At 36.5% G+C, this 23,239-nt stretch overlaps 1 protein-coding gene across 14 annotated transcripts in view; it reads right to left on the reverse strand.

Annotated features, from left to right (window-relative positions):
• Positions 1 to 23,239, reverse strand: part of LOC117412450 (ERC protein 2) — a 256,504-nt gene that overhangs the window by 137,475 nt on the left and 95,790 nt on the right. For 7 of the 14 annotated variants that reach the window (XM_058999907.1, XM_058999898.1, XM_058999897.1 and 4 more), the window contains 3 exons: positions 18,055 to 18,090; positions 15,915 to 15,944; positions 14,917 to 15,110 (listed from right to left, as the gene is read on the reverse strand). In XM_058999907.1, coding sequence (XP_058855890.1) covers positions 14,917 to 15,110; positions 15,915 to 15,944; positions 18,055 to 18,090 — 260 coding nt within the window. The remainder of the gene's footprint in view (positions 1 to 14,916; positions 15,111 to 15,914; positions 15,945 to 18,054; positions 18,091 to 23,239) is intronic. The other 7 variants (XM_058999908.1, XM_058999904.1, XM_058999906.1 and 4 more) reach the window with 3 other exon arrangements.

Below are 23,239 nucleotides of genomic sequence, written 5' to 3' on the forward strand. Positions count from 1 at the left end.
CATTGCGCATAAAAGTTAGACTGCTGGCAAGAGTTCAATGGATTTGTTTTTTAACAAAACAGAACTAATTGGTGGTGGTGCCTGTATAAATTAAATATGCGATTGGAGAGAAATTATAGCTAGTATATAGAAAAGCTACAGCAGTCATATTATTTTTGTATCAGATATATGAAAAATCATTTAAGAATGAATGTCTGACGTGACTATCTAGGACTAACCTTTGCTGTACACTTTAATATTCCTAACCAGGGAGGTTTTACTATATTTCAAATCACAGAATAAATCACTGCATGGGAAACTCTGAATCTTTACTACTTCGGATCAGATTAGATGCAATTTAAAACTTGAAAGAATCTGACAAAGAGCTCTGTAGCGCGACACAAGGGATGCAAAGATAAGCCTTTTTATGTAACCACTTTTGAAACCCCATTTTCTCATAGGGTTTTTCTACGATAATATCAAAATATTCAGAAAAGCGCTGAAAATATTCCCAGTTGGACACCAAGACCAACAAATAAAAAATAAAAAGTCTGTTTGTGTTTTATCACTTTCATTATCTTTTCATCACTTTAGTGGTGACCTGTGGAAAAGGTCCTGTTTTCACCAAGCATGGCTAGGCTAGAACGGCTGCAGCACGGATGAAATTCTAGTTGGAGAATTTAGATATTAATTTCATTTCTCCTTCTGTCCATTCCTTCCCTCAATCCCCAAATCCCTTCACTCCCACTCAGCTGCCCTGCCCAGCAGGGTGGGTATAAAAGATCTGTAGGCTTTCCTTTTGCCCCCGAGCAACTTGACTGCCCAACGGTAGGAGGTAAAAGCACTGCAGACTACTGTGGGACGCACAGCCCAGTTGTGCACGGGAGAAACGAATAACCTGATATGTTAAAAGTAGCTTGGAATGTTAACTTTCACCTGGGACTCTGTGTGGAAGGCATGAGCTTCACAGTATTAAAATCAATGATAAGACACAAACACGCAAGCACACACGCACAATATTCAGATCTCCTGTGGGGGAAGCATAGCAGTCAATAGGTAAGAAGCTTTAATTGCAGTGCTAACTTCCCTTCCCAAATCCTTAATTGCTTGCAAGAACTCTCAGGCTTTCTTGTACTTCTTGTCTGAGATCTAGAAAATCGACTAGACAAAACAACACAGACAGCATTCATGTTTGTGTTTCCTTGTTGTCTGCTGTTGCTATATCAGGGGATGAAACAAGTGCTTCAGATGAGGTGCCAAACGAGCCTATAGCCAGACTGCAACCCCCTATTTATGACGTCACCTTTGGATGTGGTCTTGCTGTGATTCTGCCCATCTGGATTGCATCCAACCTGCCTAAATTAACTTAAGTTTGTATGGTGCACAGAAGAGAAATAGAAGCAAAGAAATCGTGAGACTGTAAATCTGCAAGGATTAAAACAAGAATGCCAGTGTCCTTTTATATTCCCCAAAAGGGTTACTCCTATTTCTTGTGAATGTCCATTGCGTTAGCTGTTAGAAATACATAACTAAGGTAAGAAAAGAAGCATTACTTCAAATGTGCATGCTAATATAAAAATACATCTTGAAGGCAGAGAAAAACAACAAAACTGTGGAATGGGTTTTATATAGAACAAATACAAAGTGGTTAGTCGCCCATGACATAAAACAAGTTGTGTGCCATTAGTTTAGATGAGGACATTTTTGGTTAATACTGTAATTCTACACTGTACGTAGCTTACTTTAATCCACCGCAAAGAAAAATAATAATAATAATAATAATAATAATAATAATAATAATAATAATAATAATAATAATAATAATAATTTCACAATGTTGCAAAAATATGGTTGCTATAAACAGGCAAACCTATTCACAGGATAAAAAGGAGTCTGCTCTCTGTATTTTGTAACTCAATAACCAGAACAGCAAAATAAGCCTATGTGTGTATGTACTGCAGATATACATAAAAAACTAAGCAAATTAAAGACTTGTCTTTCTGTTTAGTATGCAACCAAGTCAGTACAGTAGGGTTTGGAATCCCTGATATCCTCCAAGAAATAAATAAGGTTCCTGTGTATTTTGTTTAAACATAAGTTATACTTCTCTGTTTCAAACATGCCAACCATTCATTTTCCACTACACCACTTAACACAAAAGCAGCCTAATCCGTCATGCTAAACTGAGGGCCTCTTCGGAGATGGACTGCTGTCGCCGCTACTTACGAGCATGGAGTTAAAAGACAGTATTTAAATAAGTAGTCTATGTGTTTTACAGGTGACACACAAAAAATGCCAACTGTGGAAGAGCAAACTGTTAGGTGTACACCAATCTCCTTCAACGATTAGCACAGTGATTTACTGTCAAGCACACACATACACACATGGAATCATGGTGCTTTAAGACTATGCTATGTACTCGTTATAAATGTCTGCAAAAACCACAGTGCTTTTCGAAAGTTTAAGTAAATGTTTATTTATCTGAAAATATTTACAAGGGGGTGCATAATTTATTTAGTTAAAGCATATTTTATTTTAACTAGGTAAGAACTCACTGAAATTATACTACAAGCTTCCACGAGTATCAACGAGGGTTTACAATGTGCAAGCGCAACTTTCCCCCTTACTCTCTTGAATCCCTGTGCCTTCAGCTTTTGCCCAGAACAGGGAATCTCCTAAAACAAATAAGCAAAGTTACAGAAGAAGGAAGGGCCAGGGAACGAAGCCAAAACCAACTGTAAACATCCACTAAAGGTGTTGATATGGGCACTGACAGAAACATTCCCAAAGTAAAACTGCAAGACAGTGGCGCTTCCTCACCAGCTTGTAAATCCTGCTGCTGGCAGACAAACGCATGATCAGACTCCCATAAGAAAACCCACATATACGTTTTGGTTGGGCTTGTCAAGGCAATCAAAAGATAACATTCTAACAAACCGATGCCAGTTGCTCAACCAAATAAATGCTGCAGACAACGGACCAGCAAAAATCGACCAGTCGTACATCACGAAAGTCTAACATTTTTTAAATATTTTAATCAGATTCTTTTGAACTAAAGTGTATGCCTTACAAATCAAACAGCCTCCAGTTATTTCTAGATGTTGCTGAAAAATGACAGCAAACACTACAACACTGAGGTTGTTCCCTACTAGTCTGGTTACTTTTGTAAGTTTGCACAAAAATGTGCACAAAGGAGGGGCCACAGTTTTAAAGTCATACTATAAAAACAATCAAACAAAAAAAGTATGGTTTTACAGGAAAACATAATCTAATGGCACAGCACAAATGCATGTTGAAGTTAGGTATGTGCAGGGATGGATCATCTGTCATAAGTTAAGTCCACTTATATATTACCTGATGGAATATCCCAGTCTAGCCATATTTTGTCAATAAAGTGCATGTCTTCTGGGTTAAATGCCTATACATTTTGGGAAACAATTGTGTTATTTGTATGAAAAATCATCTGATTTTAATTTTGTGACCACTATCCATGTAGAGTATTTTGTTATTTCACTATCCAACCTCTCTCTTTAACACTTGTATAGCTGTACAGAGGAACGCAGTTTTAGACGCAGTTCCTTCAGCCCTTCTAAACTGTATCGCCAACTTTGATCATCTATCATCACTGCTGCCTGACACGTACACGTCAGAACACACAACAATCCAGCGCTCAAAGCAGAAAGAGGATGGTGCAAAAAGGTATGATATTTAACATGGGCTGCCAATAGTAAAAAAGACCTCATAGGGCAGTGAGATATATTCTATTGTGCTTTTTTATTTCTTACTTCAATGACAATACAAACTAATGGTATTACCCCTTTAAATAATCATCTCAAGCCTGCAACCATAAACCATGCAGAACGAGCAAGTGATTGGCATCACATTGGCATCTTTTCTACAAAAATAAACAAAACAATGTTAAAACTGTGTTTCTCAGGGAGCTGGGAATGATCTGGCCTGAAGATACTGGCAGAAAGGAGAGTCTTAATTAACAATGTACTGATCTTTCCTTGTTACTCTGTGACACGCTGCTTATTGAGAAAATGTCTCATTTAGAAAGTATGCCCCCGGGCCCTTCACCATGTATGTGAATTCTCTAAAGTGGAGTTTCCCAATCTTTGTCACTGAAACCCTGGTGGGAGGCCATGTCTAAACTGTAGCGACAGGAATATGGCAACTGTTGCCAAGACTGAACTTTTAAAAGAAACCCAACCCTGCTGTTCTTTAAGGCGAGCAATGCACTGCAGAAAGTTGAATTATAAAGACATTTTCTGAACGTAATTATGTTCTGATAGTTATGCTTGCAATACCTCATGTACAAGAGGCACAGTGAAAAGAAACATTGGAAAACTGCTACTCGTACCATACAGAGTAGGTAACTCCCCTGTACAATGCAGAACACCTGTCCCACAACTTTACATCTGTGCTAGCACTGCAATCGTTTTACCAATATAACAAACGCAATCCGAAAAAGTCTATAGGAGGCTTACAGAGCCTGTGGTAAAATGTTGGCGGAGGTTCATGAAAATTCAATAACGTTACTGAGTTCCCTCTGGAGTATGGAGTGTGATAAACAAATACACCTGACCCAGGCATAAGAATCCAGATTGCACAGTGTCCTCAAATCCTTAGTCACAAGGAAACATCAGTGAGCCTGGTCCACCCATACAGCTACAGTAAACCTGACTTTTTTTAAAAAAAAAAAAACATTTTCTAGGCATTTCTGAATCTTGGCATCAAAGCGCAAACATTAACCAGAACTCTAAGCTTATTATCACATCGCGGTGGGAAAAAATAACTGGTCATGCAGATAATAGCAAATCAGTTTTCCCACTGGTAACACAGTCCACAGTGTTGCAGTCCAGCCAGAACATGCTATTTTCTATAGGCAACTCAGGCATCATTTTGAAAAGATGGAGAAAGACATTTAGTGGAAATACATGTAGAAACTAGATAAATGCATTACCTATTACATGTGTTACTAGAAGTTCATCATACAAATCAAACTGCTAAGAAATAAATAATAATAATAACAAAGAAAACTTCAACATACTGTTTAAATGAATATTAATATCAGAAAATGATATTCCTTTGCTACAGAGAATCCTTTTCTACTTATTTACAGGTCTGAAAGTAATGGAGGAAATAGAGACATCGGCTAATGTACTGTAGCTCAGCCAAAAAGAGTGTGTATACACCCAACAAAAAGCATTTTAGAAAAATAAAAAAATTACATATCTTATCAAATTAACTGAATGCCAAAAAAACAAAACATATTTTTAACTGGGAAAGTGTGTATTTCAAAACCAAGTTTATAGTGTCCATCAGGCTTAAAGACATTGCGAAATTTCCTACCAACCATAGGCTCAATAAAGTGTTTAAAATCTATCCTGCTATGTTAAACTGAGAAAAAAATGTGTAATTTATAGCTTTGTCATACTATAACCAAAACGTTTCCCTTCAAAAAAAAAAAATGTTTTTGGTCTGCCAAAAACATCACATGGCAACCTAAGCAGCCAAATTACTTTTTATCTTTAAAGAAAGATTAGTGGGGGAAAAGGGATTATTATAGTATTCAAAACTTGGGAGGAAAAATAATGGTAGTACAGTATTACATGTTAGATTTTGAAATGTCACACTTTTTAATGTGTCAGTTTTTCGTTAGTATATGGTAAACTATAAAGTGGTATGTCATTTCAACATGTTAATGTAACATTATTCAGCAGGTTTCATTCAACTTTATTTAGCAAAATGATTTAATTCTATAGGGTGATGCAACACGTTTGTCCATACCTGTATATCTTTATTTAACTGTATGTATTTAACCCTGAAGTGATTGTGTGTCTCGGGTCTCTCAGCACTCACTGTAGAGCCTTTTTAAAATGTAGGGTTACAAGGAGAGCTGTAACCGCATTTCTCCAAGGAAATCATCTTAAACCTACAGCCATAGGCTGCCCTTGAAAATGTCAAGCTGCCGCGTGTACAGTCAACAGGAGGCTATTGGTTTCACTTGGAAGCCAACTTAGACCTCACACGATTCCTTTAGATAACCCTGACAGCTGTCATATTGCTATCCTACAGTTAAGGATGGTGGGAAATATATACAAAAAAAAAAAAACCTTGTGGGGAGTTAGGTGCACTAGCATTTCACCTCAACAAGAGGCCACGATTGGATGTGCATGGAGACTAAACTGCTCGCTCCCTCCCTAAGAGGGTGGTCCAGACTGGGCAGTCTTTCAACATGCTTGTGGGGCAATGTGGAGAAACTCAAAGTGTCACTGCTTGTGCTATTCCTGCCCTGGGTTTCCCTTTCAAGAGTACCTAGTTTTCAAGAGTACCTACACAAACACAGAAAAAAAGGCTGACCCAAAATAGAGATTTATTATTATGAATAGTTCAATAATTCATATGCAACTCACTGGATAACACTGCATTCTGTTGATAAGATACATTATAGATTTTTTTTTTTTTTTAATGCAAGCAGAAATACTGTATACAGATGAAATAAACCAGCCACCTACAACTTTTAACCCCTATAAAGCACTCAAAGAAATAGTGAAATGTCCAAAGCCCAGTACCAGTCTGGGTATTTGGAAGAGACTGAAGTTTGGGAAAGGATATCCCTAAACTATAAAAGGAGGTATGCACCTTACATCCTAGAGCAGACATTAAACTATTAAACATGTCAAAGACCGCAATATGGAAACATTCAACTGCTCAATCATCGCTAATAAAAGTCAAAGAGAAGAGAAGCCTGTGTAGAGAAGGAATCTCTACACAGGCTTCCAAAATAAACAGGTCGGATTCACTTCTGGCTGTGAAAGCACCGGGATGATTCTCCAACACAGAAGAACAAAAAAGATCAACAAGTGGAAGAAATGCCTTGTATTGTTTGTTTGTTTAGCGAATGCCAATACAAATGGGCAATGTCCTTGTGATTACACAGTACAGACAATATCTGGGAGAGCTTCAACCCCAGGGTTTCACTGCAGGTGATTTGTTTTTATTTTGGTACCACTTTACATTGTGTCTCAAATTACAGTGTATTTACATAGTAGTTACTTAGTAAATACATGTGCACTTAAAATAGTTACAATGCATAGTTCAAGTTTTTGCACCCTAACCCTTTTCTGATACAATAGTGTACTTACATTATATCGTGCAAAAAGTCATTAGAGGCACAATGTAAATGGTTACCTTTGTTTTTAAATTTATTTAAAGATTCATCCTAAGATTAAACATTTGTCCCGTTATCAGGCCACCGATTAACCCTTCGCTTCACTGAAATCGCTACTTGAATTTGAAGGATTTCTATTAGCTGCTACCCTTGTATTCCAAAAGGGCACGATTGATTTCTATAGCTGTAACTATTCAATTTAATATAGTAACCTGCTTTTATCAAGACCCCCCACCCCTAATAAGAAATATATAAGCCCAGTATTGGTTTTCGTTATTTGTTTGGCCTATTCTGATTTAAATCAAGCTTGCAGGAAATTAAACCTTATGTTTGAGAGGGTTAGCCATTTATTGTAATTTTTCAAAGTACGTTTAGAAACCTTTAAAAAAAAAAAAAAAACAGTCTTAATATATTCCTCCAAATATTTAACATTTCGTGAATCAGACCTATACGTCTCAAAGTAAAGCTTAATTTTCTATAGCCTTTACATTAAGAAGAAATATGAGCACAGCACCATTTCTTTACCTTTTGTTTTGATAAGAATATCATGTTTCTCAGAACTGAATTAATTAATTAATTTCTGGACAGAATAATCTGATATCTGAGCAAACAAAATGAACTGCACAATGAATAATTAGGAATGTCCTACTGGCCCGTGTTTGGACAGATGAGCCTAATTAATTCAAAAATACTAAAATAATAAAGCTTCCATTATGATCGGTTTATTTAGAAAAAGAGCTGACGTAAAGCGACATCTAGATCAAGAAGTATTTTTTTTTCCTTTCTTTCTTTTATTTTAAAATTAATAGCTAGAATGGCAGCTCCTCCCACCCCCTATTTTTCACCTTCGTAATTAAATGGAAAATGTCAGGGCTTATCATTAAACAAATAGTGAGACTTCAAGAATGACAGATATGATTCCTCAGCTATCACCCAGCTCCTGCCCCCTTCCCTTCTCGTCGGCTGGAGAGGCAGGCATGCAAAGCTCTTGTCGAAGCCCTGACTTGGACTGTAGTCTCCCCAGAGCTGAAACTCATGACATGGAATCCCCCCACGCTAAATCCCACTCCACATCAACAGCAGTCGCAGAAGAAAAGAAAAAAGAAAAACATCTGGCAGGCTTACTCGCCACAATAACCTACACTGCAGCATCATGCACATTAATGCTAGGGCACAGAGCTGTGGAAAGCATTTTGCAGCCCCATGCAGTACAATCACATCTGGTAAAGATCATGTCCTAGAATAAATACCACACCATGTATCCCCCTACAGTGATCGCATCAAGGTTTCCACTGTCATTTCCATGCTTTTAGTGGATATGAACTGTATGGTAACTATATAGTATTCCTTTGTGGTATTTTTTTTATTTATTTTTATAACATTATTATGCAGAACTTTTACATAACAAGGCTCTTATATCATTAGTAACTTCACAGAAAAGGAAAATGCTTTAAAGCAAGTATGTCAGTAACATATACCCCTGCACTGCTACCAACACAACACTTCACATATCAGCATCATGATAACGTAGATGACCAAGTTTTGTTTTAGTTAATTTAAAAAGCAATTACCCATTGTGTTCTCGTGCGTACTGCACCTGTCAAATCCCACAGACATGCATACTGTATGAAACCGTAATGTCAATAGGAATAAGGGTCACGGGAGTACAGGCCAGGCCCTGAAATGGGAGTTTGAGTTTTCATTGGGAAATAGAATTATCAAAAGCAAAAGCATAAAATAGTAGTAACACTGCTTTTATTTTTTCCAGCACTGTTTTTCAAAAATAGCCATTTCTAGTTCTGTATTAGAAACAAAAACACTACTTAAATTTACCTTGGAGGGCCATTTAGATATTCTGCAAATATTTATTTTTTTACTTTCTCTCCATATCTTTGGCAGTTTTTTCACCAAACATAAATGAATGAAAGATTGTATATTTGTTAAAAACTTGTTTTTCAACAGGTACAGTCCAATGACAGTTTTTTTTTAGAACACAGCGTACCACTGAATCATATCGTGTACAACACCTTATCGAGGGAGGCGGAGACAGAACACCAGAGAAAATGAAGGAGGCGGAGACGGAACACCAGAGAAACTGAGGGAGGCGGAGACAGAACACCAGAGAAACTGAGGGAGGCGGAGACGGAACACCAGAGAAACTGAGGGAGGCGGAGATGGAACACCAGAGAGACTGAGAGAGGCGGAGACGGAACACCAGAGAAACTGAGGGAGGCGGAGATGGAACACCAGAGAGACTGAGGGAGGCGGAGACGGAACACCAGCGAGACTGAGGGAGGCGGAGATGGAACACCAGAGAGACTGAGTGAGGCGGAGACGGAACACCAGCGAGACTGAGTGAGGCGGAGACGGAACACCAGAGGAACTGAGGGAGGCGGAGACGGAACACCAGAGAAACTGACAGCAGAAGGGACTCACCTGGAAGCCAAGCTGGATGCAGGAAAGGAGAGAGCAGCAGATTGGAGAGCAACCAGGAGTAGGAGGAGCATAAAGGAGAAAGAAGAAGAAGAGGTGGAAGAAAAATAGGAGAAAAAATGTGAACAGAGCAAGATTAGTTTGCACAGAAACCAAATACAACTCCTGTAAGCATTTTACGAAAGCATCACACAATACTGCCCTGTACTACCTGTTTTTTTTTCCCCTCTCAAAAAGCATAATAGGTACAAGCAGCCTTCAATTATATTGAATTTTGTGTGCAGAGAATTCAATGTATTTTATTTATTTATTTATTTACTTACCAGATTTACTTAACAGGTTTTGCTTTTTTTCTGTTACTTGATAAAGCTATTTACATGAAAGCAACAACTTTTATTTTGTCTTTAATTTAAAATGAAAGTTACTATTAATCTCAGTGATAATGATAACCAGTCTAGTTTATAACCAGCTGAGACACCACATTCTAGAAGGGTGTTAGACACAACTTTCACACATATATAAATGGCACAGGCAAAAATGGAAAACGTACAGAATTACCAGACATTCTGACCACTCAAAAGGATTACATTCAACTTCCCCTTTTTACTGACGTAACTGACTACACAGGAAAGCCGACCGCAAAGGGATATTCTTGACCCAAGTTCGAGAAAAAAATTATAAAAGGAAAAGCAGAAGAAAAACAAACAAAAAAAATGAACGAAGAAGGAAAAAATGGTTTGAACCCAGATTCTGTAGATCTTGATTTGGGATTCTATTTAGGGCTTCTGATTTTCAGTTTTAACCGCTAAAACACCACCGATACCAAATAAATTAAATTGTTGTACAGCCGAATATAAAGCATAACAGATCATAAATCCAAATGAAGGCTCAGCTAGGCGCATCACTTTTTAAATCATTCACGTTATAATGAGGTTCATACAAGGGAAATGGTTTATTCAAAAAGCGACTTATAAACAGAAGTAGAGAAATAAAAAATGATCAATACCATAACAGGTCAATCTGGTGTTTGGCTTAATGAATAGTTTTAGCTACATACTGTATACCATGTGTTCCGCATCTCATTTACCATAGATTCCATTTGGTTAATGTATGGATTAGTCTGGTATCACAACATGTGTTCATAAACAGTCACACATAGTCCTTCTTGTGAATACAGTACTTTAACTTTCATACATTCCTAATTTGAAATACCTAAATATAATTAAAATTATATTCAACAAGCATACACAAATAAAAAAAAAAACTGTATACATTTAAAAAAAGTTACGTTAACTCAAATATCCAGATGCAAGAATCCATACTGTATAGCAATATATGACATGCAGTGCCAATTAGCCAATATACCAATTCTTCGGATGACAGGTTCAAGCTCTCCACAGGCGGCACAGACACACATTCTTGTCATGCACAAATAGCTGTTACAGCCTATTGATTACTGTAGGCTTGCTGTGCTGTTGATCTTGATTTGGTTGCATCACTGCTATGCAGACCAGACACCAGAAGGCTTTGATAAATGGTGGTTATCCCGCTCTCCAATTCTTCCCACATGAGGTAGGGAAATAATAAAGATAAACTGCTTCAGTGAGGCTCATTTTTTCATCCGTGCCACCGTCATTTTTACATTGGCTGGCTACGCTCTTCACTCAAGTATAATAACTTTTAATGAAGAGGAATGGGCATTTTTAAATCAAGAGGGGTTAACAGTGCTGTCATTTTTTTACGAAGATGAAAGAAGCTGCTGCAATCATGCATTGCCTTATCTCATCTTGTATTTGCTTAGTCGGTATATGAACTGCTTTATACATATCAAGCAAATTAAGAGTGGCTCATGAATTACACACAGGAACTCGAGAAGGACAGTTATTGAAGATCTCGTGTCGGCAAGGGTAATTTAAACCTTAAAATGCGTCCATTAATTCAGCACGCTAAAGGGAGCAAAGGGAGTACTGCTTCATACTGCGGTGACATAAATAACTCCAGTGGGCATATTAGAGCACCACAATATAATGGTGTGAAAACAGTATTTTACAAGTGCTTTCATTTAATCTGCGCTGCTGGGACCTAGAAGACAAAATGCACAACAGCTTTAAAGACTAAGGCTTGAGCAGCAAGCTTTTTTAGATGGCATATAATGTAATGAGTAAAATAAAAATAAAACAGAACTTTTTTTTTGTTGCTTCATCTGTAATGTCTTTCACTGCTTAACTAGAAATATGAAAGATTTTAGCTTTACCGAGTAATCATCTGTTAAAAGTACATAGAAAAACCTCTTAGATCTTTATTTTAAGAAATCGAATATCAAAATGATTTGTATAGATTTTAAATACATTGGCAACATCAGAAGAGTAAATATATTTTTGTGAAGAAAACTAAAATGTTTACGTATGCATAAACAGGAAACAAATCATTGTAATCGTTTTATTAAAAATCTGCACAAACACATCTAAGTCAAGTTGAAACCAAAACGGGATCATCATCAAAGCAGACATTGAACCTGGTATTTTAGTGCTTAAATCATTCAGTGCCTTAAGATGGGCTATTACCAAGTCATTAACTTGAATGTATAAATAATAATGATGATAAACAGAGGTGTAGATTCTCAACATATTTTATTATAACTACTGTTTTATTCTATTTAACCTATTGTTTAATAACGTTTCAGGACCCAAACTGTTGATATAGCTGGCACCCTTTTTTTGTGAAAGCAAATTACCCCACCTTCATCTACACAATAACTGACCTTGTTTTCAAAAGACAAAGTTTAAATCTGAAGTTTTAACTACTGTATTTTAAAAAAGCTTAATGCATGATCAAGCAAATGGTTTGATGCACATTCTGTGACTATGTCCTGCTGGATTTTGTTATGAGTGTGTTTTGAGGTTAATACATCATACAGATGAAATGAACAAACTGGACACTGCATGGATCAGCTCATCAGTGCTGGTAAACACGTAAGCACACATACAAGCTGCATAGAAGAGACAGCGACAGATACAGAGCGACACAGAGACAGAGCGAGAGTGAAAGAGTGCATCATGGCAGCATGCCAGGGCAGAGCACTCACTTTCCCAAGAAATCCCACATCAGCCCCCCTATCTGCTGAGGGGCGGGCGACACAGACAGGTGCTGCTCAGAGTGTGCTCTGCCACTGGACACAGGGAGACAAACAGGGGAAAGAGAAGGCAAGGACAGATGGTAAGGTTGGACAGAAACACAGTTTGTTATACACACCGACACACACACACACACACACTCATTCACACACACATAGACCACTACCTTATGAGCATGAAAAACAAAGACATAAAAGGATATATTATATATATATATATATATATATATATATATATATATATACACACACACACACACACACACACACACACACACACACACACTCCTTTTAAAAAATATTTTTCAGATTCACAGCTGCGAGTACATTTCTTGGATGTCAATTTAATAACATATTGATTTGTATGCATCTTTACAAATTGGCCGCTGTCCACTGGGGTTTCTATACAGCTGTTTTATAAGGTGCAGCAGGACGCCAAGAAAGCGCTGCTTTCTGTATTCTTCAAGAGTGACACTCAGTTGTTGGTAACCGGCAACCTTCCCGCAACAGAGGGTGTCAAAGGTTACTCAAGCAACACTAAATAAGACTCTTTATTGTTCCCTAGTTCCAAAAAAGCAATTGTTTTCGATCAATGCTGGAATTTCTTAGTTCTTACATTTTTGGCAGTTTACCCTTGACACGGGGGGCTCATCTTGCTATTAGTTCTACTGTATGAACACCTGAATGCAATCTTAAATTAGATTAATGCCTCACAAAGCTCATTTTCCAGCAGCTGGCTTAAAACAGTGAAGTAAAACAATGATCTGAAGCTTTGGCAAGGCAAACAGTTTTGTATAAAAACCCACAAATCACCAGGGTTTGATCTCATAATTGGACACTGGAGTGCACAAATGATACAGAATACCAACTCCCTATTACTGTGGAAGAAAAGCATACATGGTGCCATTTTTGTCTTTGACATGGCTTTCGATGTTTCTGAGGGATGACACTTCCATAGTCACAATGTTTCAAAACAGTAAAGACACTTAACTGTTCTGGACTCAATCTGAGACCCAGGTTTGAAAACGAGCACCGGGTAGGAACGTACTGCAGATTATAGAATGTTAGAGAAATTGCAACAAATGAACTGTGGCCATTAACTCTATAAAATATTGGTAAAGTTAAAACCCTATGCAGTCCCTCCCACTATGTCCAATACTAATTTTTTTTTTTTTTCTTGTCCAGCAGAGTTTTGTTTTAACATACACAGGAATATTCACAACAACACAAAGCATATATAAGACCATGAAATAAACAGCACCCATAGAAGGAGGGAGAGATAGGGAAGGGGCGTACTTTTAATAGCAACCCACTACAAGGCCATTTCAATCATGCTGGGTTTAGTAGATTGAAGCTTTTCCACGGTAGCAATACTCACACAATCAGCAGTCATTGGCTCTATCAGTGTATATGACTTGTGAACTGCTGAACGTGTGCAGGGAAGATCACAAGTTCATATGTGGTAAAGAAATGGGTAACAGGAAACGCAAAGGTCACATGCTTACTAAAATGAAGGAAAACTCAAGAAAGGGTAGAAATACCTCGTGCACACACACTGAATGCAGCTTTTCTTTTTGTCCCCCAAAACAAATATATGCGAGCATAATCATGTATACTTACCCAGGTCTGCAAATGAAAAAAAAACAACAACAACAACAAAAAAAACCAATAAATAATCATAATAATGTTTGTACGAATGAGTGGTCGCACTGTACTACTCCCAAACAAGCCATGTAAGCTTGTTCTTTAAAAAAACAAAAAAATGTAATACAGAACAAAACTATATGGTAAAAGTACAAAACATGGAATATTCTCTGTTCGTTAATCTACAATCAACATCAAAATCAAGTCACTTCATCCAATGGTTATCTACAGTAGAAACAGCTCCTATCTTTTAGTTTCTTGAAAACTGTATTTATACAGTTTTCTTGGACAGCCTTTAGCTTGTGGATTGATTTTTAATAAACAGTCTAAGCCAAGTTGTGTAACAGCTGATTTGATGACACATACTGCACCGCATTTCCAATAGGGTTAGCCACATACAGTATGTGCCTTGTTAAACCATAAGTAAAATTAAATGGACACATATGTATATCTATGTGAGTGTTTACAGTAGAAATAATTTACGTCTGCAGAATGCTTGTTATTCTGTTTCATGATTGCTCTAGAGTGATCTAATTTAGAAGATCATTACCTCTCCAGCTCTGCGATTTTCTTATCCTTGTCACTCTTCTCACTTTCCACTTCCTTGAGGATCTCCAGGAGTCGCTCCACCTCTGCCTGAGACTTGCCCGACTCTTCTTTGTAATATGCCATCTCTTTCTCCAAGTGCTTCACTTTCTCTGCAAACTCAGGGTTTATCCTTGCTACCTCCTCCGCTTCATGGGCCTTTAACATTATAAAAAATGCATTCATACAAAGAGAGAGAGAGAGAGAGAGAGAGAGAGAGAGAGAGAGAGAGAGAGAGAGAGAGAGATTAGTTCAAATATCCTGTATTGTAGGTCAAAAGCATTTCATATAAAATATTCAAAAAACAATGGGCATAGTTGTTAGTTCATTTGACGTGAAAATCGGAAGACTTTAAGTCTTATCCAACCTTTGTCAAAGCGACCCGATAAGGGTCTCCAGACTATATAGATCTATTTTATTATAGATCGATCAGTGGCTCAGACTGTTGCTGCATAACATCAAGGATTAACAGCTTCCTTGAATAATGTGTGAGCAGACAGGAATGTATTACCTTGAGCGGAGTGAGAATGCTGCTCTGGCTATATTCATTTATAGTCTAAATTAGCACTGCAAAAATTATAAAGCCTATGAGGGGAAAAATAATGCCTGGTCCAACTGTAAATCGGTTAACCCCACAGATGAGCAAGCATCATGAACTAACAATTACACCTCATCATTATTTGACACTAAGCGACACGTATACCAAGAGGAAAACTGTTGAGCCACATCACACACAACTGGTAAACAAGAGTACATGTGCAGTATGAGCATGTGAATGAGTGAAAGCTGAAGACATGCTAAAATGTGGCACAGTTTCAAACAAAGGAACAGTAATACACCATCAACTGGGTTGCAGAACAGGTTGCAGCCAAAGTATAAAATACATTTGGCCCAAGGAGACACACTGATAAATGGAAAAACACACAAACAGCAAACAACAAGGCACCACAATGTATAGCCTACCGCAGATTTTCCGTCATTCCTAATTGGCATCTTGAATGAGCAAGCAAAGGGAAAAACGAGGCAAGCAAGGCAATGAAAAAGAATTGCATTTTTTAATGAAACATGCATGGCAAGGGAGGCGAACATAATGCAACACGACTGTTCTGATCATGTCAAACAGTCTTTGCAATGCTTTTAGGGTTGATTTTTTTTTTTTTTTAATTTTAATAGTTAGAAAATAAATACTGATTATCTTAACAGATAGCGATCGTATTGGGATTTAAATTTCCTGATAATTTACACTCTTGCTTTTCATATGCAACATATATTTAAGCATGAGGATAAGACTAAGAGAGGACATGTGTATTTACTGCACTGCTCCCATAGCTCTGCAATTTAATCTTTCAGAAATGTCTGAAAATGTTTTGCAAGTTGTATTTCTTTTAATTTGGTAGCATATTCATTAGACTACCAAATATCTATCTTTTTTTTATGCAAACACCATAAATCTACTTGTACATAAAATAATTAATTATTTTACTTAAGTCTCCCAAAGGGAGCTGTAACCCTAAATGATCATATTTGTTTCTGTCAGAAGTCTATCAGGGTTTTTTATGGGAATGGACACTGAGATTTTAAAACATCCCTACATGAATAATCTTTCTCCATAATGTTTATTTTACATGGTTCACAATGAACCCTTACAAAGCACCAATGCCAATTTCAGGTAATATAAACAAGCACTAAGTCCTATTCCTGCACTGATCAGAACCCTTACTGTGCTTCTAAAGGGGTCTTGAAACAGCATGGCGTGTATAAATACGAATTGATAGGATCACTCAGCTTAACTGAACTGTTTACCAAACATAAGCAATGCAAAAAAGAATTTTCATATTTGATAGTCTGGGATACTCACAAGCAACACAAACAGTAGCTATCTAAGCAAGATGATGAATTCATTCAAAACCATTGTAGATGTCAGTGCTTTTAGCCACCTGCACTTTGTGAGGCAGCAGAGAGGGGAGGGGTGTGGTGGAGTGGAGTGGAGTGGAGGGGAGGGGGACTGATACTGTAACAGAATGAGGATACTTGTATATATTGTTACAGATAGGCTCAAGAGACATGGCAGTAAGGTTTTCCAAGACTGCTTTAATAAAAAGCTTTAACGTTTTTTTTTTTAATTTATTTATTATTTTAGCATTTGCTTTTTTGCATCTGTATTTTTTTCCGTGTTTTTATTGACATTAAAATCAGATTACTGTGAGAACGAAATGTAGGGATTTCACAAACGAGAAATGACAGAAGAAGAAGCTTCAGATGTTTCAGCGTGTACTCATTTAATTTATAGACAATGCCAGATGGCTGTTTCAATGTTTATCACAAAGCACTGCTGTGAAAACTCTGCTAATTGACCAGGTCATAGGACAACACTGGCCAGTTCCATTCTATAGAGCACAGTAGCTTCCAGAAATCCTCACCCTCCTCCCGACATCAATGAGAAAGAAGAGTAAAGTTCTGAAGCCCCAGTGGAGAGCGGATGCTGCCTATTTAAATCCGCTTCATTTGAATAGAGGGACGACTCTAAAAGTTGTATAAAATTTTAGGGTCACTGAGGGTTTTACTGACGTTGCTAGAAACAGAATACTTGTTAAACTAACTTTTTTTTATTATTATTATTAATGTATGTATTTTATTAGATTTTATGTATGCATTAATATATATATTTCAGTCCGAATGTACATAGCTAATCCCATGAGCCTAGCTGTACTAAACAATGTTTGCATGCACTCGTCATTATGAGCCTTGCAGACTTAAAGGTGTGGGACCTTGAGGAAACTTCTTTTTCCTTGTCTTCAGTGTGTCTGAGCAGAGATTATATATATATATATATATATATATATATATATATATATATATATATATATATATATATATATATATATATATATATATATTTTTTTTTTTTTTTTTTTTTTTTATTAAAGGCGCAAGACCTTGAAGTCTACATAGCTTGTTTAGTTTGTAGCAGACCTGATATGCTGTATAGCGATCATCTATAAAAATAAGTTTGCTAAACTGAGGTTATAGTAAAGCACAATGTTAGGTCAGTGAGTCCTCATGCTTTCATATGTTACAGAGGGCATTTTCAGAAATGACTTACTGGCTTGTACATCTGATTGAACAACTGCTCTGCTTGCTACATTGCAAAGTTGGGGAAGCATGAAGCACAGGACAGGAAAAGAAGGAAAGATCCAGGAGAACAGTATTAGCTTGACAAATCCACTGAATTTGCACAGAAGAGCTTGTCATTAAAAAAAAAAGTAGAAATGTAAGTATCCAAACATTCCACAGTGAAAGTGAGAGGCACTGGGGGAAACACAAATGTTGACTTTGGCTGTTAAAAAAAAGTAAAAAAATAGCTGAAGTAAGAAATGTACGGTTTGCATTACTTTACTTTTCTTTTCTAAAAGTTAAATAACCCATGAAATACAGAAAGCTGCCCACTTTTGATGATACATTAAGTGTTGGCCTCGAGGAATGAATCACCGCAAAGTGCTTCAGCCAAGACGGCAATCCATCAAACACGCTTTAGAGCCGGTAATAATACGAGATTAATTAAACTGCTCTCCAAATGTATTGCTTTCCCTTTCAATATAGGCTTGAAATGTATTATTTGTTTTACAGAGACATTTGAGCAGTGCATACTGTAATAATGAGAGAGATAGGGCTGGGCTCTTCCTTGTCAGACCATCATGACGTCTTAAAGGTGGAAAGATCAGTTTGAAGAGTTAACAGGAAAACAGAAAGGACCCTTCTATCCCAAAGATAATAGATAAAAGAGGAATGTAACCCAAGCTCAAAACATGCATGTTATATATAAAAACGGGACGGGCGTTATAATCTGTAAATTACAGTAACTTGTAGCTTTAAACTGCTTTTTTACCCCTTAGTCGATCTTTACTATTATTGTTATTTTATTAGTATTACCAACAGCTATCTTTCCTACTAACTCACTTATTAACCAGCTCTTCCTGTTCATAATAGTAATAATACATTGGGCTGTGTTTCTAAGGCCCGTTGTAAGAGGAAAAATGGTCATTCTATTTTATTCTAAGAGAGACCCCCCAAAAAACCCAACATTAAACCAGACATAAAAGGCCACTTCACTTGTGCTTTGGATTAAAGGAATGCATTAAACTGGGCCTGGGCCTCCCTTCAGTCTTATAATTTCATTCCTATTTAATCTAATAAAGCACGCTCATTCACCTTGAACCGGTTCAGAATTGCAGTTGCATTAATGCTCCATTTACTTTATATTCCACAGCTTTCTGATTTTACACATTAGTTGAACTAATAATAGGACTGCAGACACAAATTGCATTTGAATGTTTTTTTTTTTTTTTTTAGAAGGAACGGTTTCGTGCCGTGCTGTTCATTTATAATTAGCCAACTTCTAAAACATTTCTGTAGCCCTTTTAATCCTGCAACTTTCAAGGCAGATTAGCACCAATAGGGATTGTTAGTCCTGTATAAAGCATATTTCATTTCTTACAGTCCATTCTACCGTACTTAAAAATATTACTAGGTCTTTAAAAATGTTTTGGAAATTGATTTTAGGATAAAAGAGCATGGTCTATAACAATAATAATAATAATAATAATAATAATAATAATAATAATAATAATAATAATAATAATAATAATAATAATAATAATAATAATTGATGTGCATTGATTTAGGTGTCAAGCCAATATGTGGACTACATTTTACACAAGAATTTGGGGGTTTGTTTTCTATAGTGTGGTTTTCCATGCCCTGCTAAAGCAAACAACATGGAACGAACATCCTTCAGTAACAAAACAGCGCTGGAACGTCTTCCACTGAAGAACAGCACTGCTTCCGCTGTAGCATGCTGAAAACTTAAATGCAGAAATAGGTCTTTCATTTCTAACATTATGAACTAGCCCGGTAACTTCAGGGAAAAATGAGTGAGAAACATTTGAGACCATCAGTAGTTGAAATAAAGAAGAAATAAATATATACTTTGAAATAATGCAATTAAAAAGATACAATTACACACAATATAAATAAAAGAAAAAAATAACCCTGGCACTGTGTGCATTTCGAAGACAGTGAGAAAGACTTCTAGTCGAGTTTCTTTCAGTATTGCTACATATTCCAGAATGGAGTGTTCCCTAAACTCCGAACAATAGGTGAGAACCTGGGATTTGACTGTAACTGAATCACTATTTTATAAATACAGGGCTCATTAAGGTGCTAGATGACAGAGCTGGAGAGCAGCAAGTAGGATTTCCTCATTCACTGTCCTGCCAATACTGTACACTGTAATCCCATTATACAAGAACACCACCCCCATCTGGAGAACACAGTACATCCTATTCACAGGGGCTCAGTTTACGCCTTTGACATTTTTTTTTTTTTTTTTTTTAAACCGAGATGTCTCCGAGATTACCACAAAACGTCAGATTCACAATGATCTTTTTTGTTGTATATAACTTGGGATCAAATCCTGATGCATTCCAATGATAAAATAAAAGCACATGGTTTTAACCGTTTCTGGTGCCTTTATAGACTAATGAGATAATTACTAATCGTATTTGAAAACAAAACACAATAAATGTCTCAGTGATCACAGGAGCAAGTATATACATACTGCAGATGGGAATGTACCAGGATCAAAGCTTATTCAAAGTCTGTATGACCAGTACATCTCCATTTGTCATTTAAACTTGTCCTCAGCTTGAAGGCTGTTTGTTCTGTCTAGTAATGTAACTCCGTCTGTTTTTCATGTACTTACTGTTGGGTTGGAAAGAGATATATATCATAAAAGTGGCAAATACCCCTCTGAACTAGAATTTGTTTAGATGTTTTAATTTTCTGATGGGGTTGCTCTCACTTTTGGTTTAAGTACAGACAGACCAATGGTGTTGATACAGTTGCAGGTGATCTGTCTGGTGCTCTTCCCATGGCTTTGTTTCATAAAAAAATAAAAATGGTGAGCTATCTCACTTGGCAAAAGTCTTAACTTTCTTTTTTTTTTTTTAAACGACTGGTTAAGAAATGTGTTAAATAATGTGTGTCTATATGATTGTTTTAATTTGTAAAGAAGCTGATAATGTATTTTTCATAACCAACTAAACACACAAGAGTATTACACTTTTTGGATTGGATAGTAGTAGATAAGAGTACCATGTGTCAAAATAAAAACTTTCAACCTAAATTGATAACAACTGTTGAGTTATTGTGGACTGTTGGCAAAGTTATAAACTCTCATTCTGGCCATATTGTTTTTAGGGGTAGTTCAAGTTGTTTGTTTCTTGTAGTGGTTTAACATCAGTTAAAGGTGTAATGTACCAACAGACCCCCCCACTTAGGCATGCAGAGACTTCTGATCCGTTCCAGTCAGTTCAAACTGTCTGAAAACAAAGGCATGCCAGAGTCAAAATATTTCCACCGACTTTCCACAGGGGCTGTGTGGCTGAGTGGATAGGCAATGGGATATAAAGCCCACCTATAGCAGCATGTGGCTCCTTATCATCCATCTGACACATCTGTTACCAAATTGGCTCCAAATAATCTGTTTTCAATTACATTGCTCATTTTTTATAAGTTATTATATTTATAGGGTCTTATTATAAGAAATGGGGATCCTTATGTTTGTTCGTTTGGTACCTGTTTGAGGTGTGTGGGGGTCTAATCATCAAAATGCAACAACAAAACTGTAACACTTTACATTAAGTGTCTTTAATTACTGTGTATTTACATAGTAGTTACTTAGTAAATACATGAGTACTTACACATAATTACAATGTTATTATCCATAGTTACAATGTACTTAATGTGTACATCTCTTCTTGCATGCTATGAGAAGACTCAAGGATTGGATGGACATGAATCATAAATAACCTTCCAAACTCCAAAGATGGAAATGCATCCAGGGTAGGGTTAAGAAACATGGGCAGGGTCGTATCGTGGGCAAGCTTGTGTTGCTACACTAAGTGCAGATTCCAAATGCCAGTGCCAACCTAGCACCTTTCATGAGCACTGAACTTATGACAGACGCTCTTCTAAATATATGCTGTGACCACCTTTAGCTTCATTGTCATGTCAATCTGCTGCAGGGTTAGTGGGTCTTTTCCTTCTTACAGTATTTATTGTTCACTATGACTGGATTTGAAGGTGAAATGGCAGCTTTCTTTGGGTTGTAAGAGATTATTCATTCAGGCAACGCAAGGGTCTGATACTAGCTGTCATGCATATTAGTAATGCATCTTGCTGGCTTTTATATACGTAGGATGATGAAACATAGATGCATAAAGATAAAGTGTTATCAAAAAATCAGATTATTGATTGTAATATAATGATAAAAAATGTATAGGAAATGGTGTAAAAGGCATGTGTACTTTTTTCAGAAATTAAGGAGAAACATTTTCTCCATAATGTTTCTCTTATAAGTAAATTATTTGAGTGTTTACGTGCAGCCTTTGTTGTGCTGTAATAATAATAATAATAATAATAATAATAATAATAATAATAATAATAATAATAATAATAATAATAATAATAATAAATAAATAAATAAATAAATAAATAAATAAATAAATAAATACATATCAAATACAAATTGAAAAGTTTTTGCAGATACACCAGCAATAATAATTCTGATTTATTTTTTTGTTTCACAAAACTGAACGCGCCAAATTTTGACAACACTTCGACCTTTGAAAGGAATTGCAGACAGCAGAGCCCTGGAATGGAAAATATTAAACACAGTAGGAAAAGTACAAATTGACACAGACTATAGAGATGTAGGGCGGGAATGTGATTCAAACAGAGTAATGTCAAGGTGGATAAAATGGAGGTCAGGGAGAACATCTGTTCCATCTTTGCATGATAGCTCGTAAACATTTAGAAAATGCATTTTGTTTTTATATAAAAGTATACAAAGGGAACAAACAATACGTTTAAATTCCAAGTTAGCTTTCTGTGCAGCCTCCTTCAAGACTCAGCAAGTACAAAGTCAGGTTGTTTCTTATAGAATGCTATACAGCCAATATCTATGTATATACAGAACATAGACAGTACATTCTGGAGTGGATTCAATCAGGTAATGCCTTTCATAATCATATATAATTTACATAAGAAACCTTTTTTAATTTGATATATAACGGTATTTCTACTATTAAACTTTGCATTGCAGAGTTTGCATTGCAAACAGGTAGAGAGCCGACTCCAGACCCTACCCAAGTGGAAGGTGTGTCTATGTTTGAGGTTTCTGTATTTTACTTTGTATTTATCTTGGCACCGTCATAGACGTCACACAT

Source organism: Acipenser ruthenus, chromosome 25 (genome assembly GCF_902713425.1).
Source record: "Acipenser ruthenus chromosome 25, fAciRut3.2 maternal haplotype, whole genome shotgun sequence".
Classification (NCBI taxonomy): Eukaryota; Metazoa; Chordata; class Actinopteri; order Acipenseriformes; family Acipenseridae; genus Acipenser; species Acipenser ruthenus.